The sequence below is a fragment of the Setaria italica genome, chromosome I (assembly GCF_000263155.2).
Source record: "Setaria italica strain Yugu1 chromosome I, Setaria_italica_v2.0, whole genome shotgun sequence".
In the NCBI taxonomy this organism is placed as follows: Eukaryota; Viridiplantae; Streptophyta; class Magnoliopsida; order Poales; family Poaceae; genus Setaria; species Setaria italica.
Genome location: NC_028450.1, coordinates 18,102,813 through 18,123,468, shown reverse-complemented (window position 1 = coordinate 18,123,468; position 20,656 = coordinate 18,102,813). Strand labels below are relative to the sequence as shown.

The window sequence follows — 20,656 nt, the reverse complement described above, 5'->3', positions numbered from 1 at the left end:
GCCGCAGTGGCAGCCCCAGGGCCGCTGGATCAGCCGCGACGTGGCCCGTGCAGTTAAGCTGAGCCAGCACCCCTGAATAAGGGGACTTGATAGCAATCCCAATCTCAACCTTGAGATGAATGGGCGCGCGAAGGGCGCTACTCATCCTAGTATCCATAACTGGTAGGCAAAAGGCGCATTTTGACATGCACACACCATGCTGGGTCGATATTACAAAGCGATAGATAAAACACGATCATCGATGAAGAAGATTTCCCAGCTAAGATCCACTGAGAATGAAAAATGAAGATTTTTGCATATTCAACCAGGACGACCAAGAATATCTCAATCCGATAAATTGGTCCAAACGCTGTCCTAACGAGAACAGCTAACTTACGAATCCATTGAAACTTATATAAGATAGGTCGGATATAAAAAGGTAAAAGGACGATCCATCCAGTGATTCCATACAAAGACACCAGGATTCTGATTTGCAGCATCAGTTGTGTAGACGGTAGACCGTACATACCAATTTGTTAGTTTGCCCCTTTGCCTCATCACAGAGGTTGACAAGCATTGATAGCCAAGTTCTCAGCAGGAACCCAGGTGAATTTTATGCATTACAATGACTAGGCAAATAAAATGATCTAAGATACAACATAAGTGGCCACTGGCAACTAACAGCACATAAGTTGAAGTTATGCTCGCAGAGTTCACATCCGCGTCCTTTGCCTGGTATTTGTCTCTTCGTCTTGTTCCACCTGTCACATATAAGCAACAATAAATTATAAGTTTGTAAGATCAGAATACTGACTTCATTCCTCAGTGAAGGGTAAAACCTCACACCAACAGCATGCTTTCAACAAACTTCAACAAAACAGATCATTTTGATCTGAGAAACCTAGAACACTATTATAAAAAAGAATATAGGGCAGTACTTCCTAATAGCAACTCACTCAATTGACTATGCTAAAATGGATGTCATGGGAAAACTAGCTGTATCAGAAAAGAAAAATACTGAGATTATTGCGATCTATCTTTACCTCAGTCATAACCTTCCTAGACCTTTTCCCAGCATTTTGCTTCAAACTAGAACCTGATCCCTTAGGTTTCTTTGTTACTTGGTCATCCAAACGATCATCTTCATCTGTGCCCCCTGCAACCAATTAACATTTTTTCAAAGAAAATTACACTAGCAATAATCCTTATGTGCAAATGTCACATCTTGCACAGATTAGCGGGCCAAGACAATTTAGAATTGAAGTATTCAAGGCCAGTAAGACTCATGGAAGTTTCAGCAAAGCATCTTTACCATCACTGAGGCCTCCAAAGTCTTCCATATCTTCCATGTCTCCCATCTCTTCCATGTCATCACCTTCTACATATTCTACCTCACCTTCCTATGTTATCAAGTGGACACAAATGACACAGCTGGTAAATAACGAGAATAAGGAATAAATGGGCTTGCAGGTATTCAGTACAATGCTTACTTCTTCATCCTCTTCTTCAAGAACCACTTGATCTCTTTCCATTTCAAGAACCTCATCAAACTCTTTGAAGGGAATGTTATAGATGTCACCATAAACACCTTTCTTCAGGCGTTCCTTCAATTCACTTTCAATATTCTGAATGATGACATGTTTTTGTTACTATGTATCAGGAAACGGATACAGAACTTGATTAAAAAAAATTATACAAGAACAATAACCTTTTCTAGTTGGGCAGCCTTTTCAGCCTTCTCCAGTCTCCTGAGATCGCGCTGTGTTTGCTTCCTGGGCATTGTCATGACCTTCTCCCTAAAAGAATGGAGGCATATGTCAAGCTAATTTTCATGGTTCAGAGGAGGTTCGAATTACAATGCATCACAAGATGAACCATTTTCTGATGAAACTTAGTTATAGACAAATGACACATTGATCAGAGCAAAGGGCAATCCACCTAAAACAAGAGCAAGGATCATCGTGGAATATACCTTAGGACAGAAACAGAATGTGTACCATTCTTTTCATTATGTAGATTCCTGGTCGTAGTAAACATTTAGCCACTTCATTCTAAAACCTATGAAAATTTAGTGCTCTAATAATTCCACATAGTTTTGGTGAGTTAGGCTAATCAATTAGCTGATCAGCAAACAGCCCTTCCTATCACAAGGGATTTGGTAATATTTTTCAACCCAAATAAGTCCGTAACACGTAAAATCTGGTTGACGCAGCCTCCACCAGTGCACAGAATGGGAATAAACAGAACCGGGATATTGATCATTTGAACAATCACATAAACCTGGAATCCGGAAAATCAAACAAAAACAACTATGATATGCTACCGTTGCAACAGAATTGTGTGCAGATTATACACAAGGCATTTCTTGCAATAATCCTCCTTCAGATCTGGCAATGTAAGTTTGTGAGCTACACACACAAAACTACTTCCACATTGGAATACTGCTTTTCACACTTGAATGAATATTGTTGGTATCTTCAAATTTGGAGGCTCTTTCCTCATGAAGATATTCTAGAAAATAATTAAAAATGTACATAAGAATTGTGAAACCTTCTTGTTCGTCTTTTTTGAGCAAATAAATATAAAGAACATGGTGATGCCAACTGAACAGAATCACATGCTAATTAGTTATAATATACTATCCTTGAAGCATATACTACAACATTTAAAATATACTCCTTGGTACTCAACAACATAAAATTTATTTTTAGAAAAAGAACATCCTAATAACAATAACAATTAAAATAAAAGTTCCCACCTCACTTTCAGTTGAAGTTTCCTCATTCTTATACGATATTGAGTCATTTTTGTCAGCCGCTGTTTGATCTTGTGCACAAGTAACTTAGGCCAAAATTCCTTCACAACAAAGGAAGCCAAGCAATGAGACTAAGTACTGTACTCCCTCCGTTCCAAATTGTGGGTCGTTTTGGCTTTTCTAGGTGCATATTATGCATCTAGATATAGTGTATGTCTAGATGCATAATAATATCTATGAATCTAGAAAAGCCAAAACGACCTACAATTTGGAATGGAGGGAGTAAGTTATATGGCGGTGACAATTAACATTAGCTAGAGGTACATACAAGATCCTTGTTAATGACATCCATTGCTTTCTCATAATTCCTTGGCAGTTTGACTCTCTCCCATAATTTTTTTGGCAGATGAGCTCTTTCAGCAGTTTTCATGTACAGATAGAAAACACCTGCATAACCATTTAAGTAGGAAAAACACAATAATAAAATCAGCAGAATATTTAGGTAGCATATATTCCCTTCAAGATTTTTAGTTTCATTTCATATAAATAGCACCACAACCCAGCACAATTTGTTCTCACATAAAGCAAAACTAAACATCCGTAGTCTAGTAATCTTAACTCTTCATTTTTCAAGACATGTGTCCAAGCCCAAATTATCAAGAATAACAAAGCAGTAATCTTAATTGTTATTAGACCAACGGCCATAATCACAAAATGATAATTCCATGAAAAGATAATAACCACCTAAAAGATCAACCACAAAGCTAACATAATGTTTCTTCAGTAGTTCAGTTTGGTGTTAGAAAGGCAAGTGCAACATCCAAACCCACAGAGGTAAATGGTAACAAATTTTCCAAGTTAGTAATCACCATATCCTCATCTTGTTTTCTAATATTTCTGTATTCAGAGGATACGTGTCTCTCAAGTCTCAGGTTCGAAGTTCATAAACTACATAAGCTATAAAATTTTTGTTACATATCCTATCAGGAACCACAAATCCTTACCAACCAATGAAGGTAGCACATCCGATCAATCAAAAACTACCTGACCTCATTCAATCCTAGGTTTAGTGATGGGTGATCAAATCATCTGAGGCAGAGTGAGAGATTTGTGTAATCCTTTTGATATTAGAGGCTTTCAATTCGATTAGTTTGAAAGTTGCAATACGCCATACTTGTGATCCAGTGCTGAATTGAGTACTTCAGTGGCCATGGAGGGAGGGAGCTTAGGAACGACGTGGTGTATGTTTTGCAGCTTATTCAAATGGTGATAGTGCTACCCATGTACACGATTCACAAAAAAGAGGGTAAATATCAAGTGATCACCATCATGATCCCGGATGGTGGCATAGCGACTGTTGGCGAGCGGGCAGGAGCTCCGGTTGCAGATGCCCGTCGCGTTGTAGGGATTCCGGCAGAATATCCCTGTTGTAATCCTGCAAAACCACGGGCGCCGCCATCAGAACACCACACAAGTAACTAAAACAACAGCAAAGAGAAAAAAATAAGAAGTGTGGTGATGCGATACTTGGCCATGAAGCTGCAGTGATTGTGGCGGATGCAGTGCCATATCACGTCGTCGCTCATTTTGGATCCCACTGCTCGGCCGGTTCCTCCTCTGCTTGCGGGCTTCGGCGCCGCCGCCGGGTCCCTGCGTGGGGGCTTTCCCGCCTCTGATGGCTACCGCTGGCCCCGCCCCTGTTACCGGGAGGAGCGGGCGGAGGGGAACGCAAGCCTGGGTGAGGGAGGGCGACGGCGAGCCCTGGCCGGGGAAAGGGGAGACGGCAATCGGGACACCGCTTGCCTGCCGCGAGGAGTCGATGCCGACCAGCGAAGCGGCGAGGAGTCGAAGTAAGGACGGATCTTGGAACGGAGTGGACGAAGGCCGGAGGCCGTCGTCTGCCGCGGTAGGGAGTGGAGGCCGTCGTCTGCCGCGGTACGGAGAAGCGGCCGCCGCCGCAGGCTCGTTGCGCAGCGAGGGTTTAGGGTTGCTGGTAGATGGTTGACGGTTTATATTGAGGGGCGCTAGTTGGGCTCTCTTGGGCTAATCTTTTGGGGCCTGTTACTAATTCGGGACCTCGCCAGTCTGGTCGGACGCAACTGGCAGCCCGGACATTGCAGAAGGCCCATTTTTAGCCAAGATGCGGCAAACCTATATATTCCGGAAAAAAAATTTCTTCCCCAACTTCTGTTTGAGGTTCGTGCATATGATCTGATCCGTCGGGTGGGATTCCATCTCCTTCAACCCTAACTTGAGCAGCCTTTCCACCTACGCACTTCCCCCACCGCCCCACGCACTCTCGTGGCTCATGCACGTGCCCTGTTGCTAGTTCATGTCCGCTATTAGCCCCACACGTGTGTCCTCACCATCGCTGCCGCGCCCAGGGCACCGCCGCCACTCCGAGCCATCGCTGTCGCGTGCTATGGACGCTGCTGCCGTTTTCCCGAGGTCCCCAACCTCCACTCGTGGGGCCTCGCCGTGGTTCCCCCATGCGCCAAGCTTTGCAGCTGCCGCTGTCATCATCAACTTGCATGCGTCACCACCCATACCAGTGTAGAAGGAGATGATTTTTTTCCTCCTGAAATGTTGATATTTCTTTCGAATGTTGAACCTATTTTGGCTTGGTGTTCAAATACAAAAACAAAAATGTTGAATGCTGGATGTTTTGTAAAGATGTTGATTTATGTTGTACAAAATGTTGAATCTATTATTTTTCAATGTTGATGTAGTTTGTAGAAAATGTTGAATCTATTCTAGTAAGATGTTAGTTGAGACTTCTTATTTGGGTCTAATGGTCTTTAAAGCCATCAACCTTAACTAGCTTCCAAAAGCTATATAGGAGCCCTTCCAAGATTACTGCTTTCATCTTTAGGAATCAAGAATCTGTTGGGATACAAGGTAGGCTACGCTAGCGTAAAACAAAAATTTTCTACCGCGTAAACCAGGAAAACTGTCGTATATGGATCATGGGATTACCACTCGACGCACTGGTGCGGAAGATGTAGAATCGCGTCGGGGCAGCGAAGTCGATTAGCGTAGTCGAACACGTAGTCGATCACGTCAACGTCGAGCAGCTCCTCAACAGCTCGTCCACGTGCAACAAGATCGTCCTCGTGCCGCACCTCGTCGTCAGCTCGTCGTGGCTCGTCAGCGGCTCATCGTGGCTCATCGGCGGCTCGTCCAAGTGCTGCAGGTGCAACACCTCTAAGGTATCCACACGTGCAAGGAGGAAGCGTCGCAAGCCGGACTGCTAGGTGCGCGAGTTGCAACAGGGCAAGGGCATGGTTGGCGTGGCAGATGTGTTTCGGCCAAGGGATGAAACCCTAGGGCGCCCCACCCCTCTATTTATAGAGGTTCCTGACGGACCTCTGGTTCCGAGGCCCATTAGTACTTCTACACCTGATTCAACTCGGATCATATCCGAATTGGGCTTCCAGCCCCTTAAGTGTGTGACCCTATGAGTTCGAATACGTATAGACATGGTCCGAGTACTCCTACTTGGCCCAATAGTCAGTAATGACCTCTAGCTAGACGTACTAACTCCTATACGCACACGAAGATCATATCAGACGAACTGTCACAACATTATGTACATGCTATTCCCTTTGCCTCACGATATTTGGTTTAGCTTCAACCCGACCACTCTTTCTCGATCCTGCGATTCGGAATCCCTTTGTAGGTTAACTCTTAACCGTACGTAGCATGGCCATGCTTTTTCGGATCTCATCACTCGAGATAACGTGTTTGTTCTTCTGGTGATTCCTTGGCTCCTTTGCTTGCGCAATTGCCCATTTTTATCACAGTATAGATTCAATGGGTTGGACGCCCATTCGGGGACACACCAAGCTCAATAAGGAAATTCCTTATCCAAACACCCTCCTTCACGACTTCCGAAGCCACGATGTACTCGGCTTCCGTCATAGAATCGACCACTGTCTCCTGTTTGGAACTCTTCCAACTAACGGCACCACCATTTAGCGTGAACACAACTCCTGATTGTGACTTTGAATCAACTTTGTCGGTTTGGAAACTAGCATCGGTGTAACCTGTTAGAACGAGCTCCTCCTCACCTCCATAGACGAGGAACATATCTTTAGTCCTTCTTAAGTACTTAAGAATCTTTTTCATCGCTGTCCAGTGACTCTCATCCGGATCAGACTGGTGTCTGCTTGTCATACTTAGTGCATATGAAACATCTGGGCGAGTACTTATCATTGCATACATGATAGATCCAATAACCAAGGCATATGGCACTCTACTCATGCGATCCCGCTCATCAGCAGTCGAAGGACACTGAGTCTTGCTGAGATGTATGCCATGTGACATAGGCAAGAACCCTTTCTTTGCCTCTTCCATGCTGAAATGTTTCAACACTTTGTCAATGTAACTATCTTGGCTTAATCCTATAAGCCTTCTGGATCTATCTCTATAGATCTTAATGCCCATAATATATGCTACTTCACCTAAGTCCTTCATCGAAAAACTATTTTTCAGTGAAGTCTTTACGGACTCAAGCATAAGAATGTTATTTCCAATCAGCAATATGTCATCCACATATAAGATTAGAAATACTACAGAGCTCCCACTAACCTTCTTGTAAACACAAGACTCTTATTCATTTTTGGTGAAGTCAAACCCTTTGACCACTTCATCAAAACAAATGTTCCAACTCCTAGATGCTTGCTTTGATCCATAAATGGATCTCTGAAACTTGCATACTTTCCAGCATTTTTCGGATTGACAAAACCCTCGGACTGTATCATATACACGTCCTCAACTAGGTTTCCATTCACGAAAGCTGTCTTGACATCCATATGCCATATCTCATAATCGATATATGCAGCTATATCTAGAATAATCCGAATGGACTTAAGCATCACTACGGGCGAGAAGGACTCGTCGTAGTCAACTCCTTGAACTTGTCGAAAACATTTTGCGACAAGCTGTGCTTTATAGATGTGAACATTTCCATCCATATCTTTTTTCTTCTTATAGATCTACTTGCACTCTATGGCTTTAACACCATCAGGCGGGTCAACCAAGTTCCAAACTTGATTGTCTCCCATGGACTCTATTTCAGATTGCATGGCACTCTGCCATTTTTTGGAGTCTGGGTCCATCATTGCTTCTGCATATGTCGCAGGCTCATCATTGTCCAACAATAATATTTCCGACATTTCGCGGAGCCTTGCCGACCTTTGTGGTTGTGACGGTGCTTCTCTTGCCATGGGTATCTCAACTTGTTCTGCTACGTTAGCATCACTCATTGATTCTTGCCCGATCGGCTCATCTTGAACTTTTTCAAGATGCAATGTCTTTCCACTCTTTTCTCCTTTGAGAAAACTCTTTCTCTAGGAAAACCCCGTTCCGAGTGACAAACACTTTGCCCTCTGACCGGTTGTAGAAATAATATCCTAAAGTTTCTTTGAATATCCCACGAAAATACACTTATCCGACTTGGGTGTGATCTTGTCCGACTGAAGTCACTTGACAAACACTTCACATCCCCAAATCTTTAGAAAAGACAAACTGGGAGTGTTTCCAATCCACATGTGATATGGTGTCTTAACTACGGATTTAGACGGTACCCTATTAAGTGTGAAAGCTGCTGGTTCTAGAGCATATCCGCAAAATAATAAAGGTAGGTCCGACTGGCTCATCATTGATCGAATATGTCTAACAAAGTTGATTACGTCGCTCGAATACACCATTTCTCTGAGGTGTTCCAGGCGGCATAAGCTGTGGAACAATTCCATAACTCTTTAGATGATTGCTAAATTCGTAGCTCTAATACTCGCCTCCATGATCAGATCACAAGGCATTAATTTTCTTGCCACGCTAATTTTCAACTTCATTATGAAATTCCTTAAACTTTTCAAAGGTTTTATACTTGTGCTTCATCAAGTAAATATAGCCATATCTACTAAAATCATCAGTAAAAGTTATGAAATATTAGTACCCTCCTCTGGCTATCGTGCTTATTAGTCCGCATACATCGGTATGTACAAGTTCCAACAAGTCCATCAGTATGGAGCTTCTTCATGCGTTTCTCACTTATATGACCCAAACGATAATGCCACATGTAGGTAGTACTCAAATCATTAGGCCGAGGCTTTTTAGCACTTATGTTACACACAGGTGAACCATCAAAATTTAAAATAAACAATCCATTCACAATGGGTGCAAAAGCCATTAACATATCATTCTTAGAGATCACACAACCATTGTTTTCACTCGCAAATGAATAACCATCCTTCATCAAGCATGAAGGAGACATAATGTTTCGACTTAAACTAGGAACAAAATAACAATTATTCAATTCCATAATAAATCCTAACGGGAGACGGAGTTGCATCGTCCCGATGGTCAATGCAGCAACTCTTGCATTATTGCCCACGCGGAAATCAACTTGTCCCCTTTCAACGCTTCTACTTCTTATCATTCTCTGTATCGAATTGCAAATATGAGCAACCGACCCGGTATCAAATACCCAAGAATTAATAATTGTATCAGCAAGAAATATGTTGTCTATAATATTAACAACAAGCGTACTTGAGGTGGAAGTACTCTTACTTCCGCCATTTTTCAACGAAGCTAGGTACTGCTTGCACTTTCTCTTCCAGTGACCAGGTTCATGACAACAAAAACACTCTTTATCTGGAGCAGGTCCAGCTTTAGCCTCGGGCGCTAGGTTTGGCTTGGACACTCCAGACTTGCCCTTCTTCTTTCAAGAATTGCCCTTCTTCTTGTAGCTAGGCTTGTTCAGCCATCACATGGCTGCTACTAGCGCTTTCCTTAATGTCAACTTCTGCTATCTTGAGCATACCACACAGTTCATTCAGATCCTTCTCTGTCCCATGCATATGGTAGTTCGAGATGAAGTTCCCATAGCTAGGCGGAAGAGACAAAAGAATGAAGTTAGTGGCCAATTCTTTTCCCATTGGGAAGCCCAGCTTCTTCAATCGCTGAGTGTAACCAATCATCTTGATTACGTGTGGTCCTACTGTTGCGCCTTCTGCTAGCTTGCACTCCAAAAAAGCCTTGGACACATTGAACCTTTTAGTCCTGGCCTGTGTCTGGAACATATCGTGCACCTCATGATTTGTTTCAAACTGCATCTGCAGCTCAGGTTCCACACAAGCGAGCATAAGGTAGCTTACCTCAAGATTGACATCAAATGCTTTTTTGTAAGCAGCCTTAACGGCAGCAGATGCATCATCAGCAGGTAATTGTGGTAATGGGGTGTCTAGAACATCTTCCTTTTTATCAGCCCTAATAACAATTCTCAGGTTAAAGATCCAATCCGAGTAGTTTGTTCCATTGAACTTGTCCTTCTCAAGGACCGAATGCAAAGCAAACGGTGTGGTGCTGCTAGGTGCCACCTATAACAAAATAATAATGCAAAATACTAAGACAAACATAGCCATGATAGGGAAAATCACATTAAACTATTTAACAGAATCTACTCCCACTAAAATCAGTATCCCTCTATTGATACTTAGTAATTTAGGATTCACAACTAACAAGTCTACTAGTGAGCTTTAGCATTACCGCTAGCAAACAAGGTAGATCAGTAAGCAACTTCTTGCTGTTGTTAGGTCACATCTCCATGTCTCGGCGCTCAACCTTTATGCCCCAAGGTCCTTAACTGTTAAGATGATCTTGTTAAGCAAACCAACCCTTATACGTGTAAGTGTCCAACATGAACCCGTCAAGTCAAGGAAAACTAGTGGCACCCTAATTTCATAGACCCACCACCAATTGTACAAGACATGGGACGGTGCAAGTTTTAGTTGGGAGGGCATACAAACTTAAACTTTGTGAGGGATCGTTCTACTTCTAAGAACACATTATGAAGGAAGTAAAATATAAAGAATAGCATTCACATAGTTGTAACACAGTATGGCCCGATTTCTTATGGTGATCCTTATCTCCATAGAACCTGTTCACCATGGTGATCTCCATCTCCATGTTCCATGTGCGCCATCCTCCTAGTGATGAGTCCTCCAAGAACTAGAACATGATATTGCACCTGAAGCGTCCCCACATAAGTAGAGAATAAATGTGATACAAATATCAGTCCCAGGAGGCTGATAGCACATTTATTCGACAGATAATTCAGTTATCGTACAACTCCCGAGGGAGTGGGCGTGAAAGCCACGCAGCGATAAGCAGTAAATAAATAACGGCGGCTAACCAAGCGACTGCCAAAAGACAGCACTCGGGACTACACGGCAGCAGCAGCATCTTGGGTAGGCCAACACCACAGGCAGCGTCGGGTGCGGACACAACCTCTAATCAAGGTCCTCGGCGACGAAGTCCGGGTCTTCCTCTGTAGCAACGAAGCAAGGGTGAGTACAAACGTACTCAACAAGTCCAACCCCATCCACGGAGGGGGAATACAAGCAAGTTTATGCACAGGTACAACAAGGATAGGCTATAGTTTATTTGTGGTAAAGCTAAATTTTAACACATGCAGGGGATCGTTTCCAAAAGGGTTTTTGTAAAGTTTTCCTTTAATACCCGAAACATTGAGTGGGGTTGATCCTACACAAAGGATCCAAGTTTTTATCGCTATCGGACTCCTCGTCCACCATAGCGCACGGCACATCTGCCGGACTCTTCCAAAATCCCCCCCCCCCCACACACACATGACATCCTTGCCCAATTGCTAGTTATGTGACCAAGCCGTAACTCGTCCAATGCCGTGGACACGGCTACCCGGATAGGTTTTAACTCTGCAGAGGGTGTACACTTTTCCCACAACTAGGGTACCGCATCATGATCACCTTAGTGACGGTACGGATCCTAACAAAGCCATTACCCACCTTAGCTAAGACTGGCTAGCCCTCGCGGAAACACCCAAGGGGTTCACGGCTCAACCATGAGACCGTAACCGGGACCTAAGTCACCAAGATCTTACTCCTTTTCCATGGGTTCCCGTTGCTCACCTGCACCCCTGAGGACTAACAGTTCAGCTAGTGGGATTTATGCTAAGCCGTTGCCCATACAACGGTCGAGTGGTTGCACGATGGTGGAATTAGGCAAGATGACACATTAACTCGGTCCTTAAATATGACAAGATGGATATCTTCCGACATTGCTCAACCACCAAGGTACGAGCACAACAACATGGCATCCCACACAAGGAATACCCATCCATCCTGTCTACACATCCTTTTCCCTTGAACACGAAAAGCCATTTTTCTCACTTGCACACACACACGTTTATTTTCCGAGAACACCATGGTAATAATGATTGCAGTTAAGTAATAGTTTCCTAAGCGTTCTAGTAGTGGTTATCATCTAAACAGAGCAAGTCGTATTTAGAAATAAACATAGGATAACAAGGAATGTTCATAACAATCAAGGGGTGGCTATCCAACCATGTCTTGCGATAAAATAATATGCATTTTGTAACACAGGCCAATAGGTTGTGTTTGAAAAACTAGGTATTAAGTATGCATCAAAGGGTGAGATTGGACTTGCCGTCTTCAAAGCCTTCCGGGAGTTCCGGCTCGCGGTACTGGTCCTCGGGCTCGGGCTCGTGGTCAAACTCCTCCTCGGGCTCCTCCTCGGGCAATCCGCGATCTACGGCACACACAAACAGACACACAAATAAATAAAAGAGGAAACGGTTTTTAACCGTGAGCTCCGAACAGGAAACATGAATGGAAAATAGGTAGAAGGATTATTTTTGGGAAATTTGGATATAGACCGGCGAAAGTATTCTGGAGGATGACGTGGTGAAATTTGGGATTAATTGGAGGAAGTTTGGCGCATGAAATGACGGGTTAAACATTAATTAGGGGCTTAAACGAAGGCTTAGGGCTGATTTGTAATAAACCAGGGACCTATTTGTAAATACTTTCGGAGGTGGAGGGGCCTATCTGCGAAGCTGTTATGAGAGTGGTGGGAGGACCTATGTGTAATTTGGGGAAACTTGGGGGTCGGATCGGAATTGGAGAGCTTTTATCTCTTCTTCTTCCAGGAAAGGAAGAGAGAGAGTGGGGAGTTGGGGGGGGGGTCCGGCGGCGGCCGGCCGGCGGGGCTCCGCCGGCGGCGAGCCACGGGCCGGGGGTGGCGGTGGAAGGGAGCTCCATTTGGTCCCTCACCTTGGAGCTTCGGCGCGGGAAAAGGGGCGGCCGGCGGTGGATTTTTGGCGGCGGTGGTGGCGGCGGCTCGGGTGGTGGAGGCACTGGTGGCGGCGGTGCACGGGCGGCGGTGGCGAGCTGGCGGTGGAGGTGTGGCGATTGAAGCCCGGCGGACGGCCCTTTTTATAGCTCAGCGGCGGGTGGGGGTCCGGGTAGTGGGGGCGCCGGTGGTATGGTGTGGAGGCGGGGTCCGGCAGGCGCGGCGGGGCGGCGCAGGTGGCGTGCCGCTTGAGCCGGCGGCGGCGGTGGCCGGCACGGCACGGTGGCGTGGCCGGCTGGAGGTGGGTGTCGGTAGGGGCCGGTGGCCGGCGCGCCGTGCGCGCGTGGGGCCGAGGCGGCCAGGCGTCGGGACGGGGCGGCCCAGGTGGCCGGGGCCGGCCGGCGGGTGCGCGGCCCGAGGGGAGGCGCCGGCCGGGCGGCGTGAGCCCTGGGGTGGCCGGGCGGAATGGTGCCAGTGGCGCTGGGGAGTTAAGGCATTGGGGCCAGTTGCTGGTGCCAGGAAGAAGAAAGGGAAGGAGAAAGAAGAAGGAAGGAGGAAGAAAGAGGAAGATAGAAGAAGGAAAAAGAAAAGGAAAAAAGGGGGGAGGGAAAAGAGAAAGAAAAAGAGAGGGACCGGCGGCGATTTTGACACGCGGTCGGAGCACGCGCGCGGCGTCTGACAACGGCACGCGGCGAGATTTACGGGCACGGATAGAAAGGTAGGGGTCGGCATGGATACCGGGACGGCGAAATCGCCGGGGAGATTTCCGATTTCCGGGAGCTCAGCGGTAAAAAGATTTTAAAGACGGTTTTTAACGGGTGATTTTAGTTGGTGATTTCTGCGGATGTTACAGCACCTAATAGTTAGTAATGAAGATTACATAGTTGCTTGGATCATCATAGATTGGTACGCAGACCATTAAATACATTAAGGTGACAACACATATGGCTCCAGCCGTGTTGCCGTACGCACGACGCGCAGCTCACGAATGAGTTACACACATGCATCACATACACAAGAGAGCCATACCGATCACAAAATCATAGCATCATGCAAAACAGAGTTAGGCGTTCTAACGTTCCAAACTACAGAGGCCCGAAACTCCATCTTCCAAGCCGAATTTGGGAAATCTAATTTCGTCGAAACCATGTGTAACTTTTTCTATATATTAATTTTCATATAAAATTCACCTCGATCCGAGATCGTACCGAAAAGTTACGGTTGTTTTACTGAACCACATGCATACGGCAAAAATTCCGACCTAGTAGTAGATCCAATCTACTTTTGCACATCACATGCGCCTGGCATATGAACTTGGGTTTCGATTTGATCAATCACATTGATCTTCGCTTGCTGCAATTGGCATTACGTGTATCACTTAACTCCGATGATGAAAATCCGACCGGTAGGAGTATGTCGGTACACTACCATTACAGCAAGAAAACGAAACCAGGTCATAGATCAATCTGAAAACTTGCATATCTCCATATGCACAAAACAAAAATCCATAACAAAACAGCTACGGCTCTGATACCACTGTTGGGATACGAGGTAGGCTACACTATCGCAAAATAAAAATTTCTACCCCGTAAACCAGGAAAACTATCGTATATGGATCACGGGATTATCACTCAACGCACTGGTGCGAAAGATGTAGGATCGTGTTGGGGCAGTGAAGTCGATCAGCGTAGTCGAACACGTAGTCGATCACGTTGACGCCGACCAGCTCGTCTGCGTGCAGCAAGGTCGTCCTCATGCCGCGGCTCATCGTCGGCTCGTCGTGGCTCGTCGGCGGCTCATCCAAGTGTTTCAGAGGTAACACCTCCAAGGTATCCACACGTGTAGGAAGGAAGCGTCGCAAGCCGGACTGCTAAGTCCGTGAGTTGCAACAGGCGAGAGCGTGGGAGGCGCGACAACTCTGGTTTGGCCAAAGGATCAAACCCTAGGACGCCCTTGTTGGGCTATGAGGTAGGCTACGCTAGCGCAAATCAAAAATTTCTACTGCGTAAACCAGGAAAACTGCCGTATATGGATCACGAGATTACCGCTCGACGCACTAGTGCGGAAGATGTAGAATCGTGTCGGGGCAGCAAAGACGATCAGCGTAGTCGAACGTAGTTGATCACGTCGACGTCGAGCGGCACCTCAGTACTTCGTCCACGTGCAGCAAGGTCATCCTCATGCCGCGGCTCGTCGTCGGCTCGTCGTGGCTCGTCGTCGGCTCATCATCGCTCATCGGTGGCTCGTCTAAGTGCTGCAGGCGAAACACCTCCAAGGTATCCACATGTGCAGGGAGGAAGCATCGCAAGTCGGACTGCTAGATCCGCGAGTTGCAACAGAGCGAGGGCGTGGGAGGCGCGTAAGATTTGTTTCTGTGGTAGAACCCCTCGGGTTAACTCAATTAAAGCACGGTTAAGTCGCTTAAGATGCGATACTCATGCCTTAATCGTGCTAACTCGAGATGCCGTCGGATTTCATCCGATTTAACCACTTGACAGGACCGATTTTAGCATAACCCACACGATGGTGAGTGGTTCTAGAGAATACAACAGGTCCAACAGAAGATTACAAGTTGTTACACACTTGGTTGAAAATCAGAGTTTTACAAGTTCCGAAGAAAATGACAGAAGGTAAACACAAGCGGAAACTAGCACTGGGGGTCGGATGTCCTTGATGAGGCCGATCAGGACATCAGTGACCCCTTTCCTCGCCGTCCGAGGAGGGATCCCACTCGACCGTCCAACTTGGAGGGAGCTGGGGCGGCCAAGTGCCAATAGGAACCAACTCAGGAACGGCAACTTCACTTAAAAAGAAAGCCACAACAAGGCTGAGTTGCTAAGCTCAATAAGACTTAACCGACCGGTGGTAAAACTTCTCCACCACTTCTAGACATGCAAGGCTCTTTGGCTGAGGGGTTTGTTTGCCAAAAGCACTATGTAGATCCTTATTTTCAAAGTTTTAGCTCAGATTCTAAGTTCTTTAACCGGTCTAAGTTGGCAACTTACTCTAAGCAACATAGATCCAACCAAAAGGGTATATAAACATCATCAAGACCATGTCATCATCAAATTCCTTTATTACTCAGTGTAGCATAGCGATCAAGCAGTCTCAAACTGTGAGAGGCAGACGAATCGATTCGAGTTCTTTAACCATGCATGGTGAACCTAACCTCACGACATCCGCGCACCACTGAGGGTCGCTTCCTGTGTCGGCCTTCCCCATCAATTCCCTAACCCGTGTTGGGCCCATTTTCTTTGGTGCAAGGTTCCACAGACCTGGCCTCTGCCGTTCTGTGACCACACTTGCCACCACGTGCGGCCGCAGGGGAACTCCATTCCAAGGACAATGGGGCGACCGCTCACGTCTAGGTTCAATCAGGTTCTACGCTTCCCCATCCCATACTGAGTATGAGGTTAGTACTTTCAAACACTTGATCATGAACACCACCACTGTTGGGCCTTAATCATATTTCATTGACAGACGGGGCGATCAGCCGACCACCAAAAGTTAACCAAAACCCTGCCCCGTCCATCGTCCTTATAGTTGTAACAGAAGGAGAAACAACCGACTCCTATACTCGCGAGTGACAGGAAATCACTCGACTTTTACCGATTCTTATTTAAGCATAGCAACTACTCGGTCCAACAACTAGTGTTCAGATCAAGGGAACTACGCCATGCATCTACAGTTGCAAACAACTCCTATACGTAAATGCACAAACATGATGAAGAAGGCATGTGCAAGTTTAGGAATTTGGGTTTCATGCTCTGGGGCTTGCCTTCAAGCAAGGAGGAAGGGAACTGGTCTTCTGCTGGGGCGGCTTCGGCTTCTGGGAGCGGTAGCTCGGCTACAGCTCCGTCTTCGGGCGCCGGGTACAGCTCGTAGACGCCGTCAGCGAGATGCAACTCTACACGAATGCAATGCAGGAGTTAGTGTTTTAGATGGTTAATTCAACAACACTTGCAGTTAAAGCTCGGACACTGGTAGCAAGGCTACTGAAAAGGTGGGGAGAGATTACTTTAGTTGGTGGAAAGCAAGATCAAAGGGTCGGATGGGGTAAACTTATGATATGACCCTTAGACTAGAGGAATAGCTGTGCTGGGGGCCCTCAGACTTAGCGTAGAGAAGTCCCCGATTTTTACACATATACCCTCGGGTCAAGGAAAAGGATACATCCGAGTCCTCGGGCGAGGCGGAAAAAGGGTCAGCGAAACAGACAAGGTCGGGCGAGACGGAAAAATGGGTCGGGCCAACAGACAGGGTCGGGCGAGACGGAAAAGGGGTCGGGCGGACAGACAGGGTCGGGCGAGGCGGAAAAGGGGTCGGGCGGACAGATAGGGTCGGGCGAGGCGGAAAAGGGGGTTAGGCGGACGGACAGGGTCGGGTGAGGCGGAAAAGGGGTCGGCAGCTTACCTTCGGTTTATAGGTGAAGCTTTGGAATCGGGAAGGAGCAAACTTGGGCGGAAGGACTGAAGCACTAAGACTTGGGCAGGGGCGATGTCCGGCGGTGCTCCGGCGGCGGCGGTGCTTCTTGTGGACAACAAGCAAGCTCTAGCACAGCGCGGAGGAGCAAGCGGCTGGGTGGATTGGGAAAGGCGGGTGTTGAGCGGAGAGGAGAGTCCCTCAGGAACTTAGGTGGCAGCGCTCGAGCACGAAATAGAGAAACAAGGCGGTAAGGCAGCGATGGCGAAGGAAACTCCGGTAGGACTCGGGCATTCCCTTTTATAGCTGCGCGGGAGAGAGAGGGTCGGAGCAGCACGAAGATCGGGAAGAAAAAGAGATGGAGTGCGCTGCCATGGCGGCGATTGAGCAGCGAGGGGCGGCGGAACAGGACTTCGGGGATGACACCTTCGGCCATTGGGCACTGGAGACAGGGTGGCACAGGCGCGGTTTTGCCGAGGTTGAGATTTGACGGAGGCGGGCGTTGTCGAGCGGCGGATCTGATGGGTGTGACAGGGGGAACGACGCTGTGAGCGAGGTTGCACAGGGGGAAGGACAGGCGGGCTGCGGCTGCGCGGGCGAGCGTGAAACAGCGGCATTGCCGGGGCACAGTTCTGGCAAGGTGGAAAAAGGAGCTGTCACGGCCGGGGTTGGGGTTGGCGATGGAGGAATCGTCGCGTAGCGAGCTCGGGGCGACGCGACTGTGGAGAGGTGGCGGAAAAGTCGGAAGGCATCGGGCCTTGCAGCCGGAGGTTCGGCGAGGTGATGATGGGCGCGAGCCGCGAGGTGGTCTGATGCAGCAGGTAGCAAAACTCTGCCACAGCGGCGACGGAGCACCAAGGCGCGGTCAGCGAGGGCGCGAGCAAGACGGGGCACTGCAAAAAGGGTTGCAGAGGGGCTTCCGCTGCGATTGGGGAGAAGGGCGCGGGAATCCATCCGGTCGCGGCCAGTGACTGGGCGGAGCGGCGGGGGTCGGAGGAGTTGAGCCACGCGGCGGAGAAGCTTTGTAGCGCTGCAGGCCGCTCGAGTGCGGCTGCCTCGGGAGATCCGGGGGAAAAGATTGCGGGTCCACCCGTCAGTCTCGGTTGTTATCCAGCTCCAAGCTTGAAAAGGGGCACTGCCTTGGGGAACTCAGAAGGGACCGATGGAAAGGGGTCCGGTTCTCAGGGGTCGGAGCTGGGAACCGGAGGTTGAGCGTTTGAGCTCGGGGGAGCTGAGTCAGCGGGATTAGGGACTCGGATTAAGATCAATTCGGAAGATTTGACAAAGGTCGTTACAGTTTTGGCCAAAAGGTGTAAACCCTAGGGTGCCCCGACCCCTCTATTTATAGAGGTTCCTGACGGGCCTTTGGGTCCAAGGCCCATTAGTACTTCTAAACCTAATCCAACTCGGATCACATCCGAATTGGGCTTCCAGCCCCTTAAGTGTGTGACCCTATGGGTTCAGATACGTATAGACATGGCCCGAGTACTCCTACTCGGCCCAATAGTCGGTAGCGGCCTCTAGCAAGACGTGCCAACTCCTATACGCACACGAAGATCATACCAAACGAACCGTCACAACATTATGTACATGCTATTCCCTTTGCCTCACGATATTTGGTCTAGCTTCAAGCCGACCGCTTTTTCTCGATCCTGTGATTCGGAATCCCTTTGTAGGTTAACTCTTAACCGTACGTAGCATGGCCATGCATTTTCAAATCCGATCAGTTGAGGGGCCTAGAGATATCACTCTCAATCAGAGAGGGGCAAATCCCATCTTGATTGACCATGTCTCACAGCATGCTTCTTGACAAACCTGAAAGCTACCTTTTTAACTACCCTGTCACGGTGTAGCGTTTGATAGCTCCTAAGTAAGTCGATCCGCATCTTAAGTACATGAGACAATCTCAGGTCTAAGGACAAAGCGTACATGTTGTGTAAAGAGAGAACTACTTCTCGTGTTGGGTGAGTCCTATCACATGTCTCCACATGTGCCCAAATTATTAGTTTAACATCTCCATGTCCATGACTCGTGAAACATAGTCATCAACTAATACATGTGCTAGTCTAATATTCATGTGTGTCCTCACATGAACTCCAACTAGGGACAACTTTAGAATAACCATACAAGTAAAGAGTTTCCCATACAATTCACATAATTGCAAATCAATTCAAGTAGCCTTTAATGGATATTCAAGGAACACAATATAAATCAAGGATACAAATGGAATATCATCATCTCTATGATTGCCTCTAGGGCATACCTGCAACAGTCTCCCACTTGCACTAGAGTCAATCTAGAAGGTACCTAATACCCATAGCTCTTACATGCGCATCATGCTTAGACTGCGGGAGTGGTTTTGTCAACGGATAAGAAATGTTCAGATCCATGTGTATTTTGCATATCTTGATCTCACCCCGGTTAACGAAGTCTCGAATGAGATGAAATCGCCGCATTACATGTTTGTTCTTCTGGTGATTCCTTGGCTCCTTTGCTTGCGCAATTGCCCATTTTTATCACAGTATAGATTCAATGGGTTGGACGCCCATTCGGGGACACACCAAGCTCAATAAGGAAATTCCTTATCCAAACACCCTCCTTGACGACTTCCGAAGCCACGATGTACTCGGCTTCCGTCATAGAATCGACCACTGTCTCCTGTTTGGAACTCTTCCAACTAACGGCACCACCATTTAGCGTGAACACAAATCCTGATTGTGACTTTGAATCATATCTGTCGGTTTGGAAACTAGCATCGGTGTAACCTGTTAGAACGAGCTCCTCATCACCTCCATAGACGAGGAACATATCTTTAGTCCTTAAGTACTTAAGAATGTTTTTCATCGCTGTCCAGTGACTCTCATCCGGATCAGACTGGTGTCTTCTTGTCATACTTAGCGCATATGAAACATCTGGGCGAGTACTTATCATTGCACACATGATAGATCCAATAGCCGAGGCATATGGCACTCTACTCATGCGATCCCGCTCATCAGCAATCGAAGGACACTGAGTCTTGCTGAGATGTATGCCATGTGACATAGGCAAGAACCCTTTCTTTGCCTCTTCCATGCTGAAATGTTTCAACACTCTGTCAATGTAAGTATGTTGGCTTAATCCTATAAGCCTTCTGGATCTATCTCTATAGATCTTAATGCCTATAATATATGCCACTTCCCCTAAGTTCTTCATCGAAAAACTATTTTTCAGTGAAGTCTTTACGGACTCAAGCATAGGAATGTTATTTCCAGTTAGCAATATGTCATCCACATATAAGATTAGAAATACTACAGAGCTCCCACTAACCTTCTTGTAAACACAAGACTCTTATTCATTCTTGGTGAAGTCAAACCCTTTGACCACTTC

At 46.8% G+C, this 20,656-nt stretch overlaps 1 protein-coding gene across 1 annotated transcript; it reads right to left on the bottom strand.

Annotated features, from left to right (window-relative positions):
* Window positions 1–383: 383 nt before the first annotated feature.
* On the bottom strand, window positions 384–4,721 carry LOC101774758 (protein MAK16 homolog). The gene is made up of 9 exons (XM_004952338.4): window positions 4,262–4,721; window positions 4,060–4,169; window positions 3,063–3,181; window positions 2,738–2,835; window positions 1,688–1,775; window positions 1,470–1,604; window positions 1,292–1,379; window positions 1,023–1,135; window positions 384–740 (listed from the first exon to the last, which is right to left on the bottom strand). Exons 1-9 carry the CDS (start codon window positions 4,318–4,320, stop codon window positions 693–695), a joined length of 858 nt encoding a protein of 285 aa, XP_004952395.1. The 5' UTR covers window positions 4,321–4,721; the 3' UTR covers window positions 384–692.
* Window positions 4,722–20,656: the final 15,935 nt, after the last annotated feature.

Excerpts from the sequence above, each read along its gene's own strand:
- LOC101774758 (XM_004952338.4), bottom strand. The coding sequence starts at position 4,320 with ATGAGCGACGACGTGATATGGCACTGCATCCGCCACAATCACTGCAGC. Across the intron at positions 4,170-4,261 it reads CACTGCAGCTTCATGGCCAA|GATTACAACAGGGATATTCT; the intron begins GTATCGCATCAC and ends GTGGTTTTGCAG. Across the intron at positions 741-1,022 it reads CTAGGAAGGTTATGACTGAG|GTGGAACAAGACGAAGAGAC; the intron begins GTAAAGATAGAT and ends TATATGTGACAG.